The following is a 27,385-nucleotide window of genomic DNA, read 5'->3' as shown; positions in this document are numbered from 1 at the left end:
AGGCAGCCAGAAGGGGACAGAGGGGGGAATGCCTCCCCTGCACCCTGGTGACACACCTTTACCCCAAGGCCCTGCATGTGTGGGTGATAGTGGTGCTCCTGACTGTTGACATGTTGAATTGAGCGCCATGGTGAGATCTAAAGAGCTGTGTGATGCCCTCAGAAAGAAGATTGTGGCTGCTTATGAGTCTGGTAAGGGATTCAAAAACATCTCAACAGAATTTGACATCAACCATTCCACCATCCGGAAAATTGTTTACAAGTGGAGGACATTCAAAACAACTGCCACCATGCCCAGGTCTGGCCATCCAAGCATATTCACCTCAGAGCAGACCGCAAGATGCTCAAAGAAGCCATCAAAAATCCTAAAATGTCATCACAGGAACTACAGCAGGCTCTGGCTACTGTCGATGTGAAAGTGCATGACTCTACTATCAGAAAGAGACTACACAAGTTTGACTTTCATGGGAGGTGTGCAAGGAGGAAACCTTTGCATTAAGGCAAGACCACGACTTCTGGAATAATGTTCTTTGGACGGATGAATCTAAAACTGAATTATTTGGGCACCAGAACAGTAGACATGTTTGGCATAACCAAATACAGCCTTCCAAGCAAAGAACCTTATACCAACTGTGAAGCATGGAGGTGGCAGTATCCTAGTTTGGGGATGCTTTGCTGCAGCAGCACCTGCAGCTCACCATCATAGAATCCATCATGAATCCAACTGTGTATTGGGGGGTGCTTGAAGAACATGTGAAACCATCTGTTAAAAAATTAAAGCTGAAGCGGAACTGGACACTGCAACATGACAATGACCCAAAGTATACCAGCAAATCCACCAAGAACTGGCTAAAAACTAAGTAGAGAGTCCTGGAATGGTCAAAGCCCTGATCTTAATCCCATTGAGATGCTGTGGGGTGACTTGAAACAGACTGTACATGCAAGAAAACCCTCAAACTTCTCACAGCTGACAGAATTCTGCATTGAGGAGTGGCCCAAACTTGCTTCTGATGTCAGAAACTGGTAAAAGGCGACAAGAGGTTTCTCACTGAAGTTATAACAGCCAAAGGGGGCAACACTGGTTATTAGGGGGTAGGGTGTCCTAACTTTTTCCTCATTAAAATACACATTTTTGTTCATATCTTTTTTTTTATGTGTAATTTTTGTTATTTTTGTTGTTTAATTGCAATTAAGTCACTTTCTTTTCCAGTAACACATGAAAACATGATTAGACATTGATGTGTGAACATTTCTTAATAAAGAGCCGATTATTTAATGGGGTGTCCTAATTTTCTCGCATGACTGTAAAACACACAACTACAACATGGGAAAAGACCCCGGGAAACCATAAAACCATAAATTTCACACCCGAGCCTCAACTCTTGCGGCCTGGTACCAAACGACTCACGGACCGCCGCCGGTCCATGGCCTGGGGGTTGGGGACCGCTGATTAAGATGGTCATAAACTCTTCTCTATGCCAGAGTATTCAGTTGTATTCACATGAGACAAATGTGAGGCTGTCTGTCCAGCAACTACAGCTTGGCTGAAATCGATGTCATACACGATAACGACCTCGCGCAAACCAGCAAATCTACAACAGAATAGCTGAAAAACAAAAGACTTAAATTTTTGAATATGTGTACTTAAGAGAACAAACCTCAATAAACTGAAGCAACAGTGTAAATAAAGTGTAAAGAAGAACTGGCAGAAATTTCTGCACAGTAATGTGAGGATCTGATAAACTCCGATTATCATTACTGCAAGTTATTGGTGCTAAAGGTGGTCCTACAAGCTACTGAAGCATAGCGTGCAGACACTAGAACATATGGACTACACATCAACCTTTCACAATCAGAACTGGTTATGATCATAGCTTGTTAGCTATACACGACTTCTACTAATGTTAGCCAAACAGTCCACCAGATACCTGGGACAGTTAGCACATATTACACAGAGCAACTAATTTTTTTAGTTCATCTATCTTTTTTAGCCCACTCGTGTTTTTCACGTTACACGGTTGAATCTTGTCTGAGTACATGTAATCAGTGCCTATCTAACAACTTCCTGTTAATGGACTCAAACCCATGCTGCACTTTTTTTCATTTTCTGTACATTTGTTTTATATGAAATGATATTTACTTCGTTTGGCCTTCACAATGGCAGTGTCGTGACTCAAAGGTGTGTACTTGCCAACAGGTTAAACTCATTCCCCTGTTTGCTCTGACTATTATGGGCAGCAAGAGTAATGTCCAGGACTCCGTCTGACAGAGGAGAATTGTCTGTGGTCAGAGAGAGGGCCAGTGTCCATCTCTGTCCATGTCAACTCACTTCATCATTGGAAAAGAAAAGTGCAGATCTGTGTCCTTTGCTGTGATAAATGCTTCTACCTTTCTCATCAATCTCCCTCCTTCTTGTTGTCTTTTCCCTTTTATGCTGCCAAAGTAAAAGGCCGGAGGACTGGGAGGAGTCGATATTTGTGCACCACAAAGAGTGCGGCTACAGGTTGAGAGACAACATCCATTTCCACATGTACATCAGCACCTCGCCGTGTGGAGACGGGAGGCTCAACTCTCCATACGAAATCACCGCTGACCGTAAGAAACCCTCCCTTTCTGTTTCCTTGTTTTCCATAAAGTCGACATCATTCAAAGAATAAAACGCAGCTATTTTAATACACATATAATCCATTTTACTGCTGCCATTCTCTCAGTTTCTCAGACAGTGTCTTACGTTATAAAGAGATCATTTTCTCTGGCAGACTTTCTGAAAGCCACCGCTCTCCTTGTATTATTTCACAAGAAGCTGCCATCCTTTTCATGTCACATTCTGTCTTTGGCCTCTTTTCAGTTGCACCGGGCTGACTAGATGACATTTTATTGCTTACCTACTGAATATAAATTGTATATTCATTTAGATGGTTTGCCCAGCAGTTTTCTGGTGGCCTACGAGTTCAGAAATGTAATCTGGTCCTTCGCTGACTGACGCTGCTTTTTTAAGCTCTGCGAGTACATGCTACAGCGCAGTGAAATTTTCATGAAACCAGCACTCACGGAAAGAAAGAAGGAGAAAGGCTGTCATTAGAGAGAGCTTTCATACTTTTTAGGCATTAAACCTTTTAAATGTAATTCTGTGCGCTCTCACAGATTACAAAATTACCGAGCACCTTTTCCTGACAGTTCTTAAACATTTCTGAGTTAGAAGTCGGCGCTTAAGTTTTAGCTGCTGTCAGATCAGCCGAGGAGGAGAGAGGAAAAGCAGAGCGTGTCACTGTGGGGTTTAAAGTTCAAGAAAGGAAACCAAAACAGCGATTGCATATGTACATTTGGTCAGAGTGCAACGAAGGCGTATATATTGCTATAGAGTGTCACAGGGATGACACGCAGCGAGAGCTACAGCGGTACGGGGAGAGCATGCAAACTGCACTCAGGCATGATCCAAACAGTAAGAAACATTTGACTTTAACTACCACTGTCAGCACCTGTGGAGGTCATGCTACACTGCACGCCCACGCTAAACCACCTGAAATTGTCTTAAATGGATCAAGGAACTTGCGCTCTTGCTAACAGTGTCAATAAAGCAAGGATTTCTCTGTCAGTTTGAATAAAATAAAATAGAAACTTTCAAAAGGGCATCGCTCCAGGGAGAAGGCTACCTCCTCCCTCCCAAAAATCACAGCCCACGCATTCATAAACAGTCCAGTCACGTGTTTGCTTCATTAGCAGTAAGGAAGCAGGCAGTTGCAAACTAATACGTTTAATTCCCTACTCCAAACTTTAAACTTGCATATCAGTAATGTTTTCTTGTTTATCTGCTTTTTCTGTTATACCTTTTGAAAGTACACAGCTTCATACACACAGACTGTAACAGCTGAGAGCTTTGCAACTCATGCAAACAATTCAACTCCTACTTAAGACGTGCTGTATAATTGCATGTAATGTATTTAAAGACATATTGGAAAACCCTCTTGACTGCTGAGAGATGAGATCTGCGACTTCAGTACTGGCTTACTGCATGACGCTGGCTGGTGTTGTGTAGTAAGAAATGATTTTGTAAAGTAGTAAAACTGCGATCGTGCGCATTATTCTTTCAGTGCACAGCAGCAGACACTTAATGAGGAAGCATCGGAGTCACCTGCGGACTAAAATCGAGTCAGGCGAGGGGACGGTGCCGGTGCGTTGCCGGGGACCCGCCCAGACCTGGGACGGTGTCCTTCAGGGCGAACATCTCATCACCATGTCCTGCACAGACAAGCTCACCAGGTCAGTGCGCTCACGTGTTCCCAACATTTCCTGCGCTTAAAGTCGCATTTTCTTGTGTGTGTCCAGAATAACACACACATATCCTGCATCCATTCTTTTTTTACATCCACCAAGGAGGTTGTGGTTTTGGTTGTGTTTGCATGCGCGCCATCATTCTGTCTCTAAACACGATAGATTGAAAAGTTTTGAATCAATTCCTGTAAAACCTTGTAGGCATGTCAAGTGGTGTCATGTTAACAAGCCAATCAAATTTGGTTTATATCCGCCAAAGTCTTCAAGATCAACTTAATGATTTATTTGTCAACAAAAAGCCTTATAACTTAGAAACTATGATTCTTACAAGTGGGTCACATTTGACCTCTGACCTCGTTTTTTTCTTTCGACTTGGCTCCAAGTATTCTCAAGAAAAAGAGAATAATTAATTAGTTAGAAATATTCTGTACTATTATATAATTTAATGAGCTCAAGGAATTCATTTCCAGTTATTATACATACATAATGTTTGTGTAATCACTGTAAACAGCTGCCATGCTGTTCTTATCTGATTTTTACCTGCATTACAAACTTCTTCAAGTATGTTTCGAAAGAACAAAGAAAACAATTAATATATACAAAATACAATACTGTTGCCTTAAAAGTCCATTCTGGCCAGAGAGTGAGCTTCCTTGGCAGAGCTTTCCCTCGCTGCCCTCGCCCACTCTTGTTGAGATTAAGTAGGTTTTGTCTCACAGGTTTTAGTTTTGACTTTCGGTGATAGATACACTTTTCAAAAATTGCTACTTTTGTTCAGTTCGCAGCTTTGACTCATAATTTGTTTTTATGCCTCATTTATTGAAATCATAATCGAATTATATGAGTGAGCACTGCAGTTATTACTGCATGGATTGTGCTCGTTTAAAAGAGAAAAGAAAAGATTAAAAAAAAAACAGCTCACCCCCTTCACCCGCGAGATGTCTGGTCTACTTAAGAAATGAAAGCTAAAGTGATTGGTGGAAAGGTTAACCTTATTAGGAGATTAGCTTCCTTATGAGAAGGAAAGATCTCTGTTTAAATAAAGCACTTTTAGATGTGATGTAAGGAGAGGGTTCTCTGATATTTACCTAATGCATCAGTGTGTGTGTGTGGGATGGTGTGTTAACATGAGCTGTGCACAGTGAGAAATCTTTTGTAGTCCGGGGGGGGGGTGACTATTGATTTCCCATATGTGACTTGAATAGCTAATCCCATACTAATGAATTAGTGTATTAATCGCGGCTTTGTTTAGATCTGCAGTGCTGCCTGTTATTTAGCTAACGTATTAGTCATACAATCCTTTACACACTGTGGTGTATAGTTGGTAAAGGCTGCTATGACTAATATTCCAAACTCAAGGCTTCTGCAGCCCACTTTAGGGACAGAGAAACCTCTGTGGTCTGCCCAAACCCGTAATTACCCGTCTTCTGTTCTCACACTTGTAAAAACCAACAATAGGTGCTCGCTTTTTGTTGCTACTTCTCTTCGTTTTCATAGATTAATTTTGCTGTTGCTGTGAGCTGCTTGTTGATGATAATTAGCCATGAAAGACTTTTCTTTTGCCACCTTTTCAGTACCATTTCTCTAAAACTGATGAATTCGTCTGTCAGTTACAATTTCCAAACAATTAAGTGAAATAGAAAATAGACCTCATGTCAAAAACTGGTCAAATAAATGAAAATTAATGCACAATTAAAATGGTCTTCATTGTAAATATTAGATTACTCACCTAGCCCACCTGAAGTGTTGGTTCTGGACTGCAAATTTTAGCATTGATCTGATGCCAAGTAAATACAGGGCTACTATTGCCGATACCGATACCAGTAGTGATACTTTAAAATGCCCAATTCCAAGACCAAGTTATGATTTATGAGATGTGTAATTTTCAATTTGAGCACAAAATGGCTGTGATGATTTTTTCTTTCCGTAATAATAAGTTAAAACAATAAAACACACTTTTAGGCTTTTTATGTGTATTTGAGACCTAGGATGTAAATAAGCTTTTGGTCAGATTTTGTTGTTTATCATGCTAAAGCCTATAAATAAAATAGACATCAATCGTCAGTCAACACTGACACGTTTCATTAAACATGTTTGATGTATATTTTTTATTTTCTAAAAAAAATATTTAATACAATTTATTGGGCTATGTACCTAAGTTAAAGGATAGAAACAAAATATTGATGCTTTCGCACTAGTATCGATCTGATATCAATATCAGTATCGATACTAATACCGGTACCGCCCACCTCTGACCTGTAGTGCCGTCACAGCCCACTAGAGGGCAGCAGTTTACAGTTGAAAACTGTGGTTTTAATCACTTATTTCTAATTCATTGATTTCTCTTATTCCTGGCACAACAGTGTTAGATTAAAACAGACTCAGTGACTCAGTAATATATGATGAGAGAGCAAAACTACTATAGAACCCATGTTCACATGTTGTCAGGCCAGTTTAGGACAGATGGCCACGTTACATCAGGACAGCTTTACTCTTCTGCCTCCAGCTTCACGCTGTCCTTGTGTGAAGAGTGGAGGCTTAAGTGTGGTCACACTGGAGGCTGCTACACATATTCAAAAAACTTAATAATGTTAAATATATTTCCAAATACATTGCAAATTTAAAGTGGTGAGGTGGTATTAGAGGTGATAAGTGATTATAATGATTCTAATAGTAAATAAATCTGTTATTATTATGGCTGTGCTCAGTTTCTGCTGCAACATTCAGATGGTGGGGTCAGAATTTTGCATAAACATCATGAAAGCATGGAGCCATTCTGTGCTGATGGTGGTGCAGTAGTGTGGGGATATTTGCCTCCTTTATACACCACCTGGATGGCCTGGCAGAGGCCACAGGCTAAAACACGTTGATCGGGTAATAAAGTCATTCTTCATACCACTAGTGGTGGAGCTTCGGCCTCTTTAGATTATTGCTCTTCCCCAGTGCACCTTGGAAGCAGGTGAAGTTGTGCCAGAAATTTCCTTTGTGCTTGCAGCAGGATAAAATGCTGTGTCACAAAGCTCAAATGTTCTTGAACATGACAGGCAGTTCATTGAGATCTCAGTCCAGCAGAGCGCCTTTTGGATGTGGGGGAGCAGGAGATTTGCTAAATGCATGTGCAGCTGAAGAATCTGCAAGCACCTGTGTGATGCTGTCATGTCAACATGAACCAAAATCTCTGAGGAATGTTTCCAGCATCTTACTGAACCTAGGCCACGAAGAGGCTTTTGGTAGCCGAATAAGCTGTTTGGCATTGGCAGAGAAATTTGGCAAGTTTTTCATGGGAGCAACCAGCAAATGCATTTCCCTTACAAATGTGGCACCATTTAAGGAAAAATAAACTTTCACACATGATAAGATTTATTGCCAAGAAGCATCGTTACAACAAAGTAATAATCGCTCAAACACAAATTTCTTTGCTTTTTACATGTCACAAACAGTTGATTGTCTCCAGTAAAGCCATTCCTTCCCACTGAAATACTCCAGATTTGCTAGCACGGCTAAAAACATTCACCGCTGTACCGAGTAAAGAAATTCAACAATTGTAATTCTTCTCTTCTACACCTGACGTTCTCTGAAATATCTGAAATCAATTTTTAATATAGTCTCAGTTGTTCTGCCACGATTCTGCCTCAACAGGAGCCGAACCCGTGAATTTAGCTTAGTAAGCACCACGCTGTGCCAGCCGAGCCGTACAGGACTACAGCTGAGCCGCTGCTGCGCGCGCGTGTCACAGACACAGAGAGAAAGAGAGAGCGCACGAGCGGAGAGGTGAACCCTTCTCCTGTGTAGCCGCTGTTAATTTGACCAATTTGATTCAGTTGGCCAGGGGTGGAGATGGTGTGATTAAATCTACCCAGGTCACCAACAGGGGTGAAAGCAATTACTTTACAAAAAAATAGAGTGACGGGGGAGGGAGAAGGGACAACCCTGCTTTCCTCCCCCACCGCCCACCCGCTCACCACCTTCTTCACCACATCCCGCCCGGCCAGACAGCAGACGCGCTCTCACTGCTCCACAGCTTCCTCTTTCCTCTTTTTTTATATCGCTGTAAATGATCGGTGGCCATCGTTAAACTGAGTGGGTCACAGAGGGCCAGTTTATCAAGGTCAGGAGTGGAAGGTGGAAGTGAGAGGAGCTTAGAGCTACAGAGTGAACACACACACACACCAGCACACACTGCAATCTTAAAGCAATCCCCTGGATACTCTTTTTGTCCTCTGTCACGCTCATTTTGCAACCTCCCATTACTTTTTTATTCCCCTCCACTTCCTCCCACTTCCTGCACTTTATTATCGTTAGTTCAGCTTTTGACCAGAGGGGATATTAGGATCTTTGCTCTTATCATAAACACAGCTGATAACAGTGGCCGTTGCATCGCCCGCCGATTGTCGTCGTGTTTTCTTAAGGCCGGGGCCTCGGTGAAGATTCTTCACTAATATTTGATTCGAAGCCGACAGCTGGATTTAATTGAGGGGCCTAAATGGCTTTCATATAACGATGATGTTCTCCATTCCACCGCAGTTTTATGCAGATGAACACATTACTTTAATGGTCGGCGTTTACTGAGGGTGGGAGAGAGAGAGAAAGAGGAGGTCCTCTCCCCTCTCCTCTCTCTAGATTCACACGCCCAAGCCAGATGGCTGTCTCTTCTTGCATGAGATTAGAAGATGTTTCTGATTCACGGTGTCGCTTTCTGGGTAAATTAATATTTCAGGCTAAAGTATTTTCTGTTTGGGCGTGCGCGCGTTGCTTTTTGAACAAAATTCCTCCTCTCTGTTTGGGAAGGAAGGACAGATCTTGGTGACAGATTGCAGGTAAAGCAGAGGCGGGCGGACTGCTGCTTTGTGAGCCCATTTAAGTGATTCCCAGAAAGCCGGTGATGTTAATTGACTGCTTGGGGAAGCAAAGGAAGCTGTAATGAGTGATTATTAAGCTGGGAAGGGGTGGTGGGGGGATGCGGGGTGTAATTGCATCCATGATAAGGAGACATTGATTAACAAAAAGAACAGTGATGTAAAAATTAGAAGCCTCCGATGTAACTCCAGCACAGCTCAGGTAAACAGCAGGATTCCTCCTCATTTATGAAGGGCAGGGATTATAATAAACAGGCTAATTATCATTCTATATGTATAAATTAGCATCTGCTGCTGGCTACACTTTGAGGTGCCCACGTGGCCTGCGGGATTAGCCCCACAGTGATTTTGTGTCACTTGTGGCTCGCTAAACAAACCACAAGGAGATCCGCGTGCAGCGAGCAGTCGACTGAGGCTCTCCTGCAGCCCTGCAGTGTATTAACCTCCGTGGCACTGATGAATGCACACGTGGTAATGTGTTGTTCCAGGTAATGAATGCTGATGTACTGACCTTTGGCGGTGTTGTTGTTGGTGATGACGGTTTGTGTTTCTGGGGGAAGAGGACGTTTATGCGTGAAGAGCGTGTGTGGTCACTTGCTGCTATTCATCACGTCCCACATCGAGATAATGATCAAATTGTCTCCACCTGTCATCAAAGCTCTCACACCTGCCTCGTTGTCTCGTTTTCCCCACTTGGCCTCTCTCTATCCACCGCTCCACCCCTCCATCTCCTCCTTCTATTTCGTATCTTTGGCCAACTGTTGTGTTTCGTTTCTCCTTTCACCCACACACCTCATCCTACACTCACACCTTCGCCGACGTTTTCACGAATGCTGTTCCTTCCATCCTTTCTCCTCTCTTCCCTCCTTAACTTCTTCTCTCTTTTCTTCCTCCCACCTCCTCCCTACCCCTAGATGGAACATCCTTGGCCTGCAGGGGGCATTGCTGAGCCATTTTGTGGAACCAGTGTACCTGCATAGCATGACCGTTGGCAGCCTGCGTCACACGGGCCATCTGGGCAGAGTTCTGAACCAGCGTCAGGAGCGCCTGGGCCCACTGCCTGCCACATACAGACGCAACCAGCCCCTGCTCAGCGGTATGACCACAACATAATCAGCTACACAGCAACTCTGGGCAGTAGCTGTAAAATACACTTATAAATACACTCTATGCACTTTGGGAAGTCTCCACACAATAGAAAGTGACACAGTAAAAAAATCTTTTCAATATACTTTTACTTTTTGCTTCTGATGTAGCACATAAAGGTCTGAGGGGGTTTTTTTTTGTCTGCTTTAAGTTTGGAGCTTCTTTGGGTGGCATTGCTTTAAACAGGTCCCAAATGTCAAGATTGTGATGTTCATTATAATTGAAAACTACATGGAAAAAAATACCTGATGTGGGGGATCTAATCCAATGTAGCCCACTGGATTTGGACTTTGCATTTTAAAATTTCATAATAATAAAATTTTAATAATAATTATAATAATAATAATGATAATAATAATAATAAAACATTTTATTTGAGGGCGCCTTTCTAAACCCAAGGTCACCTTACAAAGAGAAAAAGACATCAATAAAACACTTGATTAAAATAGATTCAAATAAATTAAAATCCAGAAACCAGCAAAATACAGCCACAAACAACAAAATTAAAAACACACACACAAAAAACTACTATTTGCCAGCAAGTAAAATCTGTATTAAAGAGAGTAAGCCAGTTTAAACAAGTTGGCTTTGAGTTGTGACTTAAATAAGGGAATCTATATTTCTTAAGGCTGAAGGAAGTGAGTTCCTCTGTGACCCATAGTGATAAGACGAGCAGAAGGAACAACAAGATGAGTGGCAGATGAAGATCTGAGAGAGCGGGAAACTGTAGTGATATGAAGCAGATTACAGAGATAAGGAGGGGCGAGGTTATGAATACACTTAAAAGTGAAGCTGTTGAAGAATTGGAGTTATATAGTCTCTTAGGGGAGTTACGAGTTATGACCCGAGCTGCAGAATTCTGAAGAAGTTGAAGTTTATGGAGGGACTTACTGGGGAGACTAAATAGGAGGGAGTTGCAATAATCGATCCGGGAAGTAATAAGACTATGGACAAGGATGGCAGCAGCATGGGGAGTAAGGAAGGGACGAAGTCGGTTAATGTTACGTAAGTGAAAGTATGCAGACTGGGCTATGTAATTAATGTGAGACTGAAATGAGAGAGTACTGTCAAGTATGACACCCAAACTCTTTACCTGCGGGGAAGGAAGGATGGGGGAATTTTCAATATTAATGGAGAAACTGTGAGATTTGGTTAAGGTAGAGGCTGTGCCAACGAGTAACACTTCTGTTTTATTACCGTTACGTTTGAGAAAATTGGAGGAGAACCAAGATCTGATCTCCATAAGACAGTTCAAGAGGGAGAAGGTGGAAGGGATGAATTAGGTTTGGAGGAAATGTAGAGCTGGGTGTCATCAGCATAACAATGAAAATTGATATTATATTTTCAAAATATTTGGCAAAGAGGGAGCATGTAGATAATGAATAAAAGAGGCCCTAATACTGAACCCTGGGGCACGCCAGCAGACACAGGATAGAGACTTGAAGAGTGGGATTTAAATTGGATAAACTGACTGTCCTGTTAGGGGGGCTATATTTGGCCTAGTGTTCTTGGGTTATGCCTGTAGTCCTCTCCACCTACACCCTGTCATCCATATACAGTCAGATCGTGTTTCAAAACCAGTGTTTTGTGGGCCAAAATGACAAAACCAAGGCTTCAAAATAATAGTCCATTAACTTTATTGATAACTTTAAAGTCTAAGGTAGGATAAACATGTAGGTTCCTCTTTCAAGTGTAAGAGCAGAAGCTAGCTAGCTTGATTAGCAAAGTACATTCATAGTACATTCAAGTTATTCTGATATTACTTTGGATACTAAAAGTACATGTTTGAGTCTCCTGTAACGTGATCTTCAATGTGGATTAACTCACTTTCGGAAACAACAGGTTGTTTCTTGGGAATACCCCTAAAATATCCTTAAACACAAGCACCAGCCTGTAGCCTACTCGGCAAAACTGTTAAAACCCACTAAACATGTATTCTGTGCTTGGATCACTTTCAGCCTTTTCTGTATTTCCTCTTTTCAGCTTACAGTCTGCTTTCTATTCTCACCCTGCCTTCATATAGCGACTTACCCACACATGCTTAGAGATCTGCACTACATAAATGTCCTCGTGTACAGTACTCTGTTTTCACGTATTCTTTTTAAGGATTGTCAGCTACAGGCGCGATGCAACATAACAGATCATATGTTACACCCCCTTCTCACGCACACACAAACACACATTCTCGCACTCTTAGCAAACTCGTACACCACTTCTTCTCTACACTTACATTTTGCCAGTCAGACAAGCAAAAACTAAGAAGTTGTTTGGCGCGTCTGCTTCCAGGGCTCCGCTGAGACTCGAGGCTTGTGTTTGTAGTGAGGATGAATGCTGGAAGAGGATGTGAATGACACCCAACTGGTAGAAACTGCATCAGCCATCACTTCAGATCTAGGCCAGGCAGAGCCGCTGAGCGACAGGCACGCACAGAGATGTAGGACACATTTGGTTGTTAGGGATCACTGATATAAACAAAGAGAGTCACAGTCACTTACAGGGAAACACATTATATCATATCAACAGCCCTCTGTGGCTAACATCTCCATATCTACTATACATGGCTTTGCATGCTCTTCTTGAAGGGCGCAGGGGCTCTCTGGTTGCCTTGGTGGCGAAGATTTTCTGAAGCCCGTCCTTATCGAGATTGATAATTGTGCTGAAATGTCCTCTGGTGATGGTTGCTGGGATGAATTTATCACTGAACCCTCAGACCGCAGCCTCAGCGAGCATTTCTCATGATTTGGCTTTTTAAATGGAGTCATTTGAGTCTTTGCTTTTAGATATTACAAGCTGCGGTTAATATTTGGAAAATTGTGGTCAGGTTTGATCTTTTTGTTCATCGTTCTTCCTTATCCCGTTTTTTATCATAGCTGCAAAGAGTGTTTAATGACTGTTATAGGTTCTTTTTCCCACCAGTTAAATACTAATGCTGTCGAATGTCCTTTACGCCATTTCTTGAGGTTTCCTGCACATGCTCTGTCGTCCTCTCTAACAGTGATTGTGTGTTTTCTGTGTGTGTGTGTGTGTGTGTGTGTGTCTCAGACTGTCAGATCTTTGCACCTGCAGTACTATGAGTAGTTTATTGAAGGGTGAAGGCAGGGAGAGAGATGGACAGAGAGTGGAGATGGCCCTACGCCAAATCAATGTAATCACAGCCCTTATCGGACAGCCATTCAATCTGAGAGGGAGCTCGTACCGAGAGAGGGACAGGCTGAGGAAAACAAGGGGAGACAGCAAGGCAGGGCGGGAATAAAGAAACGCAGAGCTTCGCTCGCATTCAGATGACTGCACGTGTATCGCCCCCTCCCATTCCTCTCATCTCCTCCGCCAGCCTTTCATTGCCTCTGATGAGCTCCCAGGCTATTGTGAGTCCAGGGTTATTTAAAAGCGACACCCCCAGAAGAAATTCCTGGGGATCGCAGGGCCCGTTCTTATCACACACAGCCAAAGCGGCTCCACCTGAACCCTGAGGGCCAAACGCATCGATGGACCGACTTGTCCTTCACTCCTCGTCCTGCTGTTGAGCGAACGCAAACTGTGGCGGGGCTTTGTTGTTTTGGGATAAGAGGAATCGGAACAACAGCAGATAAAGGAAACATTAATAATGTTCGTGCTCCACGTTTGGAGCTTTGCAGATAGATCGGTGCACATGCATGTTTTACAGCTACACCCTCTTTTCTCCACGTGTTGAAATTCGTATTTTAGCTTTTGCTGTTCTGAGGTCTGATACATATTTGCATTAAGATGATGTCACTGTGAGGAAAGTTACTTGAAAAATGTAATCAGTTACTCATTACATATTAACATCAAGTAATCATCGGCAGTCCATCAGTGGTGCTGTTAAACATTTGATCCTCTGCTGAATTTATAAGTTTGCTCACTTACAATAAAATGATCAGTTACTATTTTTTATTATTATTTTTTGGGGAAAGAAATTAAGAGACAGAATATCAACCTAAATCTGTTTATTTAAAAAATAGAAACATTACATAAAAATTATAAATTAATCTGCATGTCATTGAGTCAAATAAGTATTTGATTTCTGACAACCCAGCTACTATTCTGGCTTCCACAGATTGGCTATATGTCCATGTGGCACACAGTCAATCAATCAATCAATCAATCAATCAATCAATCAATCAATCAATCAATCAATCAATCAATCAATCAGTCAATCAATCAGTCAGTCAATCAGTCAGTCAATCAATCAATCAATCAATCAATCAATCAATCAATCAATCAGTCAATCAATCACAGATGCTCCTGATCTCAGCTCATTATTTGCATAAAGCTCAGCTGTCTACAGTATCAATTTCTTCCATTCCATCTTCTCCACCACCATGGACAAGACCAAAGAGCTGTCGAAAGACATCAGTGACTGCAGATCTGCACAGGCTGGACTGAGCTACAAGATCATCAAAGAACCTAGAAAGAACCTAGAACCTAGAACCATCAGCACGAAGTTTGGTAACAAGGTGACAACTCCTGGTGTGTTCATTCGGCAATGGAAGAAATTGAAAGATGATGGTTCATGGGATGATCATAAGAAAGGTGACAGATCCTCAGCTGAGACCCCAATCACCAAGAACCACATTGGTAACCTACTGCACCATAATGGACTGAAATTTTGCAGTGCCTACAAGGTCCCCCTGCTTAAGTAGGCAAATGTACATGCCTGTCTTAAGTTTGCCAGTAAACATCTAAATGAGAAGGCTTAGGAGAAATTGCAGGGATCAAATAAAACAAAATCAAGCTCTTTGATGTCAACTTGATGTCTCATTTTTAGAGGAAGGGAAATGCTGTGTGTGACCCAAAGAGCACCGTCCCCACAGTCAAGCAGGGAGATGGAAACATAATGCTTTGGGGCTGATTTTTTGCTTACTTTACCACACTAAGACGCCAATGAAGGTGGCCATGTACCATGGTTGGTCTTTTTGCAGGTCTTTAACCACACTCGAGGGGTTTCAAGCATGAATCCCTGTTTAAGGTCATGCATAAGTATCTCAATTGGATTTATGTCCAAACTTTGACTAGGCCACTCCAGCTGTTCGTAGGTTTCCCCAGTTTTCCTCCAGCCTTGATTTGCTGGAGTTCCAAAGTCCTAAAATGCCTTTGTAACCCTTTCCAGACTGACTCTGCTGTTCTTGAGTTGCTTTAGATTTTGGCATGTTGTGTTGACTTTTGAGATATTTTAATCTACTTCGCTACGAAGACTTTCTATTTAAAGGATTTCCTGATCCAACAGGTCAACGAGTGCTCAGGCCTGGGTGTGGCTAGTAAACTGAACTCAGCTTTCCAAAAAATGTGGTTAATCACAGTGAATTCATAAGTTAACAAGGGGGACTGTTACTTTTTCACATAGGGGCAAATAGAGTTTGATAGCTTTTTTTCCTTAATGAATGAAATCAATTTAAAATCTGCATTTTCCCTTTTCTTGGCTTACCTTTCTTTAAAATCTGGTCTTTAAATTATGTTTATAGAAAGTGTTTTAAAGGATTTGAGCCAGCAACTGTTCATTTATAATCCAGTCGTTGACACAGAAAATGAGTAAGTTCCTCTTTTCACATACCTGTTGCTTCACTTCTCCTCCACTTCTTCTCCACCCAACAAGGCACACATTTACAGCCCTGCAGTACTACAATAATGCAGGATAGATGCACTGTGTACACATGAACGCACAGCAGCCTCAGATATTAAGCTGCTCCTGTGTGTACTGTACAGTTCTGAATCCCATAACCAAAGGCTTTAATTCTGCCTTTTTCATGTCTGCCAAACACTTCCCAGAAGAGAAATTGATCAAGTCCTCAATGGAGGAAACATCAAATTGGCTATTACAGAAACAGAGGAGTCAAGCCCATTGAAGGGAAGAAATGAGCCATGAATGGAGCGAGAGGAGTGGAAAAAAGCAGGATGGATAGGAGGGTCTTTTGTTCAAAGAGGTGCGTCTGCACAAGAGAGAAGAGATGGGTAATACATAAGAGACACGGAGGATTGTTACCGTGGCAGGCGATTCATTCCAGCTCCAAGGAGCAACAGAAAAGGAGAGGTGAGATTGGTAAATGGAAGAGTGAAGACAGGAAAATCAGTGTGGAAAAGGAGGAAATGATCTGCAGGCATGTATTGTGGTATTGTAGATCTGGTATTGTAATATAACAAGCTGTCTGTCAGGCGATGAGATCAGAAGCAACTGTTATTCAGCCGTCACAGAGACGTTGATTTTCTATAAGGGGAGCCTTTAATGTTGCATGATGTAATAAATAACTCAAGCTGGAATCAAAGAAGCGATTCTTATAGCTGTGATTATTAATGCTCCAGTGTGCAGAATTTACAGGGCTCTATTCCTAGAAAAGTAATACAGCATTGATTTTATTTTTCATTAGCATATAATCGCCTCTAAGTACATCTCTTCTATCTACATAGGGAGTGGGCCCAGTATGCTTCTGTAGTAGTCCAGAAAAGCCTTCCAGTTCTTTAAAGGTAGCTTTACATAAAATACAGCAGTTATGAATGGATAACACATGATCTCAATTAGTGTACATACAAATATACAATCAAAATTTAGTTCTAGGAGGCATTTGTCCTATGTGATTTAACCACAGACTGTGTATGACAGATGGCTGAGGCACCCATTTGTTTGTGGACCAACAATGTGAGGTCTCGCATTTGGCATGTTGGCCTTTGTCATGTCGGTTTTCAGAGGCAGAATGGACCGTGTTTGGAGTACAAATTTATCAGCTACTACAAATTAGTTTGGTTCACATCTGTGAACTGTGTGGGTGCGTCGGTCAGACATGGATAAGTGCTAATTAAAATGGTAAATGGCCTGTATTTGTATAGCGCTTTACTAGTCCCTAAGGAACCCAAAGTGCTTTACACATCCAGTCACCCACTCATTCACACACAGGTGATGGCAGCTACATTGTAGCCACAGCCGCCCTGGGGCGCACTGATAGAGGCGAAGCTGCCGGACACTGCCGCTACCAGGCCCTCTGACCACCACCAGTAGGCAACAGGTGAAGTGTCTTGCCCAAGAACACAACGACTGAGACTGTCCAAGCTGGGGCTCGAACCAGCAACCTTCCGATTACAAGGCGAACTCCCAACTCTTGGAAAGAGTTAAATGGGAAGAGCAGGCTACAACAACTGGTTGTAAGCTAACATTATGCCAGCTAACATTAGACCTGAGTATCCTTTTCTTTCCTTCTGATAAACATTTTGTTTATATTCTCACATTGTAGGAGGATTTATTTGCTAAATGCCTCAGTCAAACTGTTACATCTACTTCTGAGAAAGTTTCATGAACGAACTGCAGCCAACGGCAGCAAAAACAACACTGCTACCTAACAACTCACTTCAGTATGACTGTCATCGATCAAAAGAGAGCTTCTCCGGCTCATTGATCTGTATCGGATCCTTTCAGAAAGTTTTACAGCCTCTTCCAGAGTAAATAAAGGTGGACACTTCTCACTCTGCATTGACAGCTGAGGTAAACAGCAGGCTGGAAGTGTTCCTTAGAACTGGATTTGATCGGTAGGCTGGTAGAAATATGCCGACTGGCCACAACTATTATGTGGAATAATCTAAATATAGTTTTGATCTCTTTTGGCCGACTGAAACATAGCAGCTAGGGGTACAAAAACAGAACTCAGTTAACTGCAATCTGCAATCTACTGACATCTAGTGGTGAGAATTTGACACCCTCTGCAAATCTTTAATACATGAGATAATTTAATGGTTAAGTTGTAAAGCAATCCACACCCGTACTGTGTGAAAGGCATATTAGCAATAGAGATCAAAATTTTTCTTGTACCAGGGTTTAAATATAGTTATTTCTGCAGTAAAAATTGGCATTTTAACTTGGAAGTCTCTGGGGATTGACTTGCTTTTTGTATCCAGCCTCAAGTGGCCTTTTGAAGAAACGCAGAGTTTGGCACTCCATATTTGTTACATTTTCTGCCCCAGAAAGTGCCGCTTAGATTCAACATTTTCTCCTGCTTCAGGCTGTACAATCGGGTGCGAATCCAAACTCCTATGCAGCTTCTATGAAACGCCCACGCTGGCCTCTCAGGAACATTTTGCCTTGAGCCCTCATTTGCTCCTCACCCTGCTGTCAGCTCTGTTCCCGCCACAGGCCCAGCACCTCTGCCAGCGCCTGTGTTCTCAGTGCAGGCGGCTAATTCTCTCCACGGAGGCCGTGTGATCGCCGCTCACCTCCACTTTCCTTCTACCGCTGTCTCTCTTTCACTTTCCTCTGCTGATCACTTTGTGTGCTTTGCTGCGAGGCTAATTATTTCAAAAAGAAATGTAGAGAGTGGAGAACAGAGTGACAGTCCAGTGTAGGCAGCAGTCGATCTCAGAGTGTGGAGATGATATTTACAGCATAAAAAGACATTGCTTATGTGCTTCATTCCTTTTCCAACCTGCTCTCTAAAGGTGTATCAAAACTATAATACTTACATAGCCATCGTATCGTTTTTGTGCATCCCTGCAAACCTGTATGTCTTCCAGCCTCAGAGTGAGGCGAGGGTGGCAGAAGGTTAAACCAAATAACAAAGCAGAGGTTCAGAAAACATACAGATGCAAAATTTCACTCACAAAACCATGTGACATGTCATGATGTCATTTGTATTTTCTTGTCTTCCACATAGGCTTGAGCAGTGCCGATTATCAGCAGCCGGGGAAGGCGTCGTGTGTGAGCGTCAACTGGACGTTGGGTGACGCACAGTTGGAGGTGGTCAACACCGCAACTGGACGGAGACGAGACTCAGGGACACCCTCACGTCTCTGCAAGCACGCCCTGTTCACCCGCTGGAACAGACTGTACCGCAAGGTGAGGGAAGGCACCTGTGGCGAAGGTCAAGTGGCTGAGACCTTATGACACCAATTCACAACAACAGTCACCTCGAGGCCCTTTATATAGTAAATGCCCTACAAAATACAATATAATATTAAAAAAACAACAACAATCAGACAAACCCCCTATGACCAAGCACTTAGCAATCGCAGGAAGGAAAAACTCCCTTTTAACAGGAAGAAACCTCCACAGAGGGACCAGGATCAGGGAGGGGCGGGGCCATCTGCTGTAACCGAATGCAAAGAAGAAATACTTGCATGAGCCTGGGCCCATCGCAGCATAACTAAGGGGGATTCAGGGTCACCTGAGCCAGCCCTAACTATAAGCTTTATCTAAAAGGAAAGTTTCAAGCCAGATCTTAAAAGTAGAGAGGCTGTCTGTCTCCTGAATCCAAACTGGGAGCTGGTTTCACAGAGGAGGAGCCTGAAAGACGAAGGCTCTGCCTCCCATTCTACGTTTAAATACCAGAGGAACCACAAGTAAGACTGCAGTCAGAGAGTGAAGTGCTCTACTAGCATAATAAGGTACTAGAAGGTCTTTAAGTTATGACGGGCTCGTTAACTACTTGACAAGCACCACATCAGTCCAGATCAGTGTCAGATCATCTGCCTAGCAGACAGCTCCTGCAGTGCAATAAAGTATTTCTTTGAGCCTTGATACAGTTAATACAATGAGATATATATAAGCTACCTCAGGGTTGCTATGAAGACATAAATTAGCAATAAACACAAAAATAATTTTTCTTGTTTCAGTTTGAAACCTGTTTATTTCCTTTTGTAAAGTTGAGCGTTCACTCTCAGCTCGAGCCTCAAGTGGGCATTTGAGAAACTGCAGTGACCTCCAGATGAGCTTAGTTAACTGCAGTTTTATTCGATTCATCAGAATCACTGACTCCTTCTGCAGGACTTTCTCACAGCAAACATTTAGACTCGATGTTTTAGAGAAAACGCCTAAACGGAACGCGGCGCCCGTCACACTAATAATTACACCGTTCTTTTGTTTGCTATGATGTGCAGAAATGTCTGCTGTGGATAAAGTTCCACCAAATGAAAAGTGAATTAAAAATAAACAAAACACTGCCCACATTGTATCTTTTAGTTCCCAGAAAAATATTACGATGTCCTATTTAATTAATATAAGGCTGAACAATAATCACATCTTACAAGTTTCAGCGCTCTGTGCCCTGCAAGTGCTCTCGTGCAGCAAAGCCAAAGGCATCGCTCAGTTATTGCTGGAAACAATATGGAATCCACTGCTATTAGGAATCCCGTGAGCACAGCCGCTACACACAAGCATTAACTACAGTGATGCATGCCAGCAGTCAAAAGGCACAGACACGCGTAGAAGCAGAGAGCTGTGTGCAGTGGAAATGTGGAATCTCCTCTCTGCCGTAGATACATTTGTCTGCCTGGCAACATCTGCTGTCTGTGCGGCTTATCAAAGAACTGACAGCTCGGATCTTTACCCGCCGCACTCTCATTTCCATTCTGAAACTTTACGTAACAGACACTGCCTGCATCGCCAAATGGCGGCCGTTAAAGCATAATGACTATGAAACCATAATTATTTGGAGAAGTACTCGAGGAGGCCCCCACCCTAAGTGCTCCCTGCGCGCCGCATATAAGGGGCCACGCAAGAGCAGTCGCACTAATCTCCAAAACAAACTTTTGCTCTCTCCCTCTCTCTCTCCCCACTTGTCTCCCTGCCGATCTTCATTGCCCCCCCCCCACCCTTCCTCGTGACAATAGGAATGCACAAAAAGCACAGAGAATGTTCAATTGCTTGTGAAATTTAAATGGGGAGATTACACAGCTGTTGAAGCCCCCCTCCACCCTGCGCCTGCTCCCAGCCCCCACCCAAATGCATTTGTGCCGGCTCATTCGCTTTGTTTTGCTCGCTAAACCTTTCGCCCCTCTGCCCCGGCTTTATTTCTCTCTCTCTTTCTGTTCTCCATCCCCGTCTTCACGTCTGACTCCGCTCTTATCTGACTCTCAATTTCTCTCTTCTTGTGTTTGTTTCCCCTCTCCACCCATCGCTTTCTCTCCCGGTCATCCTCGCCCTCTTCAGTTGGGGATCCACGCGTCCAGCTCGGCGGACCGCCAGCTCATGTACGGCGAGGCCAAGATGGCGGCGCGCCCTTACCAGACAGCGAAGCAGCAGTGGTTCAGGTCTCTGCAGGAAATGGGCCTCGGCACCTGGGTCAAAAAACCCCCAGAGCAGGAGCAGTTCCTGCTGTCGGACTGAGTGAGAGAGAGAGTGTGTGATGGTGTGTTTGTTTAAGCATCTCTTTTATTTTAGGGTCCAATGAGTCTATGTTTCACAACCCAGTTTAACCTCTAAACTCAAGGCTGTCAGCCCAGCATGTGTGTGTGTGTCTGCATTTCATTCTCCACGTACACCCAGGACGGCAGGCGGAAGGTTGACTGGACGTCTGAAAAGAAACAGGACACGAGGGTGGAGTTGGTGTTCTTTAAGCACACAAACACACGAGTTTAAGCAAACACCCACCTAAATGTGACCCCCCCTTCCACCACCACCACCCCCAAGCTCTTCTGTGGCTGTCAGGGAAGGGTGGGGTAACCTTGAGCGGGGATGAAAGGCAGCCACTATCTTGTCATCAGCTATTTCCGGGCCCCAAGGCTCCCGCTGAGGAGTAGAGCCACGGGGGAGAGAGCGAGACAGACAGAAGCAGAGGGAAAAAAGAGAGGGAGAGGTCCTCGTCCAATTACCGGCCCTGTCAGAGTGACGGGTGATAGAGAAAGAGGAAGGGAAGAACGAGTGAGGAAAAAGAAGGACGGAGCGTCGCTTCAGAGCTCACCTTTCTCTCTCTTCCTCGTTCTATCTCTGTCCTCCTCCTCTTAACTCACCCTTTGACTCTCCGTCGCTCCCTCCTTTGCCCTCTTTTCTGTCTCCTCCCTTGCCTCCACCTCCTCGTCCTCCTCTCCTCACCTCTCCCCGCCACGCTTGGAGTTTAACATGACACGAGGACAGGTTAATACACCACCCTTTTTTTCCCCCATCCCTCCCTTCCTCTCATCTTCACCCCTCTGGGTAAAAAGAGAAAGCGAGGTACATAAACGCAGCCATTACAGTTCGCCCTGAGTGCGTGGAGTGATGGAGGAGAAGGGGGAGTGGTGTATTTACTCTCCTCCTTTTGTCTTTTGACCTGCCTGACCTGAGTTTTTGTTTTGTTTTGTTTTTTTCCACCTGGTTTCATGCCCGTTTCCACGCATCTTAATCGCTAATCTTGTCGCCACCAATAGCAGCTGCTTATGGAGGCGAGTCATCAGCCTTGATGCCCCGAGCAAGCTGTCATTCTGTGGTCATGACCACCTTGGAGTGAAGTTTGTTTTGTTTCTTTTTGTAAATTTGCACCTCACACTATTTTATGTCTTTGCATATTTCATGAACGCAGCATTTTACGTGATTTTTTTTCCTTTTTTTGTCCTTTTAAATCAGTTAAATGTTTATAGTCTTCGTATTGCTCTGTCATTGCCGTTTTTGTCTCTAGTCAAGGTAGCGGTGCGGCCCAGTTCAGAGTAGTGAGAGTGACATCTAGTGGTCGCTCTTGTGTTTTGTCCTGCCCCTGCTGTGAGCCCCTGTCCTGGCAGCATTACAGTGTCACAGCTGGAGAGCTAAGCCTTTACTGGAGATCAGACGACTGGACACACGGGCGGCTTTACACAAAAACTGCATGTGGAAGAGTTTCTTCTTACATTTGAAATTTTAAAAAGCTGCAGAAGTGATTCTCCACATAAAAATGTTTTTAACAAAATGCTTAAAAACTGGGCAGTTTGCACTCAAACACACTGTGTGTCATCCCCTTTTACCTAATTATGCACCCCTGCCTGAGAGACCAGGCCTCAGGGTTTATGTTGCTCCCTAAACCTGGATTTATTATGATCGTATCCATAATGACATTATGATCACCTGTGCAGCACTGAGTGACTGGGTGTTGTTGTGATTGGACTTTGTGATGAAGATTAATAGCACTGGAGCTGCCGTCTATAGGTGACTCTTAGTGACCACCACCTCTGTGGAGTCACTGTATTCACATCCTTTCATTCATGCTGGCAGCCGTTGTTGTGAGCAGCATAATCGCCTTGTTAGGTGTTTAAGAAGGAGGCCATTCATCCTTGCTGTTGTCCAAACGGTGAGAAAACGCAGACCGTCAGTCGCGCTTCCTGCAGTCCCCGTGAGGCCCCAGATGTGTGTTTACATGTTAGAGAAGGCAAAGTTACCGTAAGCTAGAAGAATGCACCGGGTTTTTTAAAAAAGTTTCTTGACAAATTTTAAGTCTTAATATGAGTGGAAACTGTGTCATTGTGTATAAATCCAGCTTTAGTAATGGCAATTTTAATAGATTCAACTTCATATGGACCTGTTACGCTCATTTCTGTATTTTTATTCTTGCTTTGCATTAGCCACACCATTCTATCTTTATCTTAAACTGGGACTAAGTGCAGCCCGTTGTTATCTGAAATAAGCCATTCTACCTCCTCTCTCGTTAAAGCTCCTTTTTGGAAATACCCTCTGCAGAATTGAAGCTGAGTTTTCACCCCCAGGGGGCAGCGATTTCCCCCAGGCTGTGCTGAGGTGTTTCAGATGCATGCTGATGTTTAGCTTGTCCTTCTGGCTACACCCATATCCTCAAACTGCTCCAATCATAGGTAACTTCCTTCTCAAGTTATCACGTTAACAAGATTTTCAGAAAACTTGACCTCTGACCTTGACGTTGAGGTCGAGGTCATCCAGTCTTTAAGTGATGGCGTGATGAACCCTGCTTCTGGGCCCAAACTACTCTGCATTTAATAAGGCTGTTGTGCCTCTCTCGGTTTTTATTACTGCTAATCATTTTAAAGCGCCGTTTTCAAAACCTTATGATGCAACTACAGCCCAGCCCATGCAGCAGTATATGAATGACTAGCCTCCTATTGATGGATTATCTCGGTGGTTCTCCTGACTGACGTTTGGTCCGTTTGCAGCATCCTGTTTGCAGCATCCTGTCATGTGATTGCATTTGTCCCTAACCACTGTGAACACTCAAGTTAACTTTTATCGAGTGGAAAAAAGTTCTCCGTTCGTTAGCGTTCATCCTCCAGATTCCCTGTTTATATTCTGCTAACGTAGCTGTGTCGCTAGCGATCACGTAGCATATCATTATATACCAGCTAGCACAACCCTACAAACATCACTGCTGTTTGCTTTCCTGTCTTCATTTATGTGGGAAGTGATAGCAGAGCTGTACGTCTTAATTTGTTTCAGAAATGTTGTCAGAACATGTTATATTATGTTTAGATGGAAACTAGCTAACTTCCTGCTAACTTTGAACTCCATTAAACTTCATAAATTCTGTTTTCATGGATGCCTGGATGTTAAACTTAATTGTTACGCCTGGTAGAGCAGGAACGCTGATCATTTTCTTAGAGATGAAAGAATTTAGACAGTTTTTCAACTCTGAGTGACGCTGCAGTGATCGTTTGACTTCGGGACCTGCAGCAGAGTTTGGGTCCAGACACGGCTAATGACGTCAGACTTAAAGACCGGACTGAGATTCGAACTTGTCCAAGAATTTCAGCAGATACTATCGGGTAGCAAGTGAAAATCGTAGGTGACATCTTGTCTTCACAAAGTTGGGGGTCCATGTCGGCCAATGGGGTGACAACAATACTCAGTCATCAGCCTTTTACAGCTGCGGGGTAAGAAGAACGTGTAAAATGAAGGCTACATTTACTCATGACGCCTTCTTGTGGTACAAATCAGTATCGCACTAAAGTACAGCTCGGCCCTAGTTCGATTCCATTTAATGTCTCGTCTTAAGTTCAATTTGGAAGGTTTGAAACAGTTTTATACAAAGCGATGTTCAGGATATTGAGCCTCTGTGTGAAGCCTGGGTTTTGGGCTCACGGGGATTATTTACCCTGGTATTTAAAACTTTGGCCACGTTTAATACAACCATCAACCACTAGAAAAGTATCCACATCCATTACAGAAAAGCATAAGAGGTCCTCTTCGATGCGCTCACATTTAATGTAGCTAATGCAACATTGGTAATCCAAGCTAGGCTAATGGGAGTTTCAGTGAGAGCACTCCAGTTGTTAGACCTTACCTGTGCTAAAAAATGCAGCAGACTCAAATCTCGGATTTTGTGTAAACGCCGTCTGTGTGTCAGAACAGAGTTGGTCCTTCATCGCATCGCGCTGCACATTTGAATTTCTGAGAAGCCACATATTCAGACTTGCTTTGTCGACGTTTGTCATCGTTTCTGCACCATGTTCGATAGTGGCTTCATCAGCCATCACACAGATTTTCACACATTTATTTTCAGAGATATAATAAATATAGGCTGTGTCTGAATGGCAATATTCTACAAACAGTGTACATATGTAAAAAAAAAATAGAAAAAGTATAAAAGACAAAGTTGACAAAGATGTGAAAGAGATTCTAAAATGTCTAATTAAGATGTAAATTAAAGTCTATGAAGAATTGCTGCTAAGGTCTGTAAATTGCACTTCAGTAACAAATACAAAGTGAATGTTTGTACTGTATATGTGAATAAAACCTCAAAATCTTGTAATTTTATTTTGGTCTTTGAAGTTTTTTTCTCGTCACATTCACTGTCAGTTTGATTGCATGGTGAAAGAGAACGTTTGACCCGGTAGATGGAGAATATTTGGTCTATACTGAGCACTGATATTGGCCTGTTCACATTTTCTCATGGCCACCTTTTTGTGCCATCATATTCTGAGGCTCAGAGCATCCAGACTATTATTAAAGAGGCCTCCCTTCTCCTGCATCTCCCAGGGGAAATCCATGGGGAAATGGTTAATCTCTGTTAAGCTCAGTGGCAGGTGTCACACAGACCAGCCACCAAAAATTAGCCTGGAGGAAGAATCGAGTGAGGACGAAGAGGGGGGAGGCGCAGGGAGTTTAAGGCATGTCTCCTCAGTAGCTTCCACCCCTTCCCCTAAGGCCACGGAGTCGGCTGTGTGCTCAACAATATACATCGTAATTGACAATTTGCTCCAGCGGCTGGTCACAGCCAGGCAGCTCTAATCTAATGGACGAGGACGGAGAGGTGAAGGTCCACAGCGTATTCTGACTCCCAGTTTCATGCTGCTTCTCAGTGAAATGTAGGAACCAGAACACATGATATTGTGTCATCATGTAGGGTTACACCAGTGGGGTATGGTCTACAACAGTTTCAGATTAGAGGGACATTACGCCACCATCGGAGGCAAAAGCTAACGGTAACATCATCCACTGAAACGTTTATGAAGAAACAAATATTACAGAGGAAACTGAACTTGTGAGCAGTGGAAACCGTGCAAACTTAATTTCTTCAAGTTGAACACTAGACCATAATAAGTGTCTGATCAGAGGTGTGTTTTAAGCTAACTGTGTCTCATAGTAGTTTAGTCTACTGCAGATATGAATGTCTGCGAGCTATGTGGGAAACCAGTTTTTCGCACTTGCCTGTTTAGTTCAGAAAAACAATCTTCACAAAATGATGCCACTTTTATTTTATTTTTTCAAGTGTTATTGCCCAGACTTACTAAACCAGCCTCGCGACCTCAACCTTTAATTTCTACAAAAATATGAAAGCTTCATATGAAAATTTTTAGTTTGTGTTATCCACAGACTTTATTTCAGGGATCAAATCAGAAAATCACTGATTTCAAGATGAGCGACCCACAAGCATAAAAATGCTCTTTTCCAGGTTTCCAATATTATTTACTTTGTTAAGGTGAACGTTGTCTTAACTCAGTAGATGAAAACATATTTATTTATGAACTGTGTGCTTCAGAGAGGCTGCCACATTGTTACTGGTTGGAGATATAATCTTAACTTAAATCATTATAACTTGTTGAATTTTTAATCAAATCCCAAGCTTTTTTGCTTTGGTGTTATCACTGATAACATTTTCTGATTTCCATTAGCCTCCTGATTGGTTCTTTCTTTATATAGTTAAGGAGGTGGTGTCTGGGCATCCTGAGCCAAGCCCCTTGTTGAGCTGGGGAAGCAAAAGAAGCAGACGGATCCACTTTATGTTCTTGGACATTAGTGAAAAAGAGAAATAGAAGAAGTTGAACACTAAGAAATAAAGTAGCTGCATGCCTGCTCTGTGCATCGCTGTGGCTTCCTTTAAGAATGAGTTAACAAGCAAATTAAAAGTCTCATTAAATCCACACACCTCTTAAATCTGTTCTCATCAACACCAGTTTTACATTGTTTTTCGAAGCTACCTGATGAATAAA

General features: G+C 42.9%; 1 protein-coding gene across 3 annotated transcripts in view; it reads left to right on the top strand.

Annotated features, from left to right (window-relative positions):
- adarb2 (adenosine deaminase RNA specific B2 (inactive)) overlaps nt 1-24,497 on the top strand; it is a 211,742-nt gene extending 187,245 nt beyond the window's left edge. For all 3 annotated transcript variants that reach the window (XM_014332433.2, XM_014332430.2, XM_014332432.2), the window contains 5 exons: nt 2,443-2,594; nt 4,091-4,259; nt 10,042-10,223; nt 18,922-19,103; nt 21,195-24,497. In XM_014332433.2, the coding sequence (XP_014187919.1) occupies nt 2,443-2,594; nt 4,091-4,259; nt 10,042-10,223; nt 18,922-19,103; nt 21,195-21,371 (862 nt within the window). In that variant the 3' untranslated portion in view covers nt 21,372-24,497. The remainder of the gene's footprint in view (nt 1-2,442; nt 2,595-4,090; nt 4,260-10,041; nt 10,224-18,921; nt 19,104-21,194) is intronic.
- Nucleotides 24,498-27,385: the final 2,888 nt, after the last annotated feature.

This window comes from Haplochromis burtoni, unplaced genomic scaffold (assembly GCF_018398535.1).
Source record: "Haplochromis burtoni strain Fernald_Lab_line unplaced genomic scaffold, NCSU_Asbu1 Contig_30, whole genome shotgun sequence".
Taxonomy (NCBI): domain Eukaryota; kingdom Metazoa; phylum Chordata; class Actinopteri; order Cichliformes; family Cichlidae; genus Haplochromis; species Haplochromis burtoni.
The sequence above is the reverse complement of the archived record's forward strand: the minus strand, read 5'-3'. Positions and strand labels throughout refer to the sequence as shown.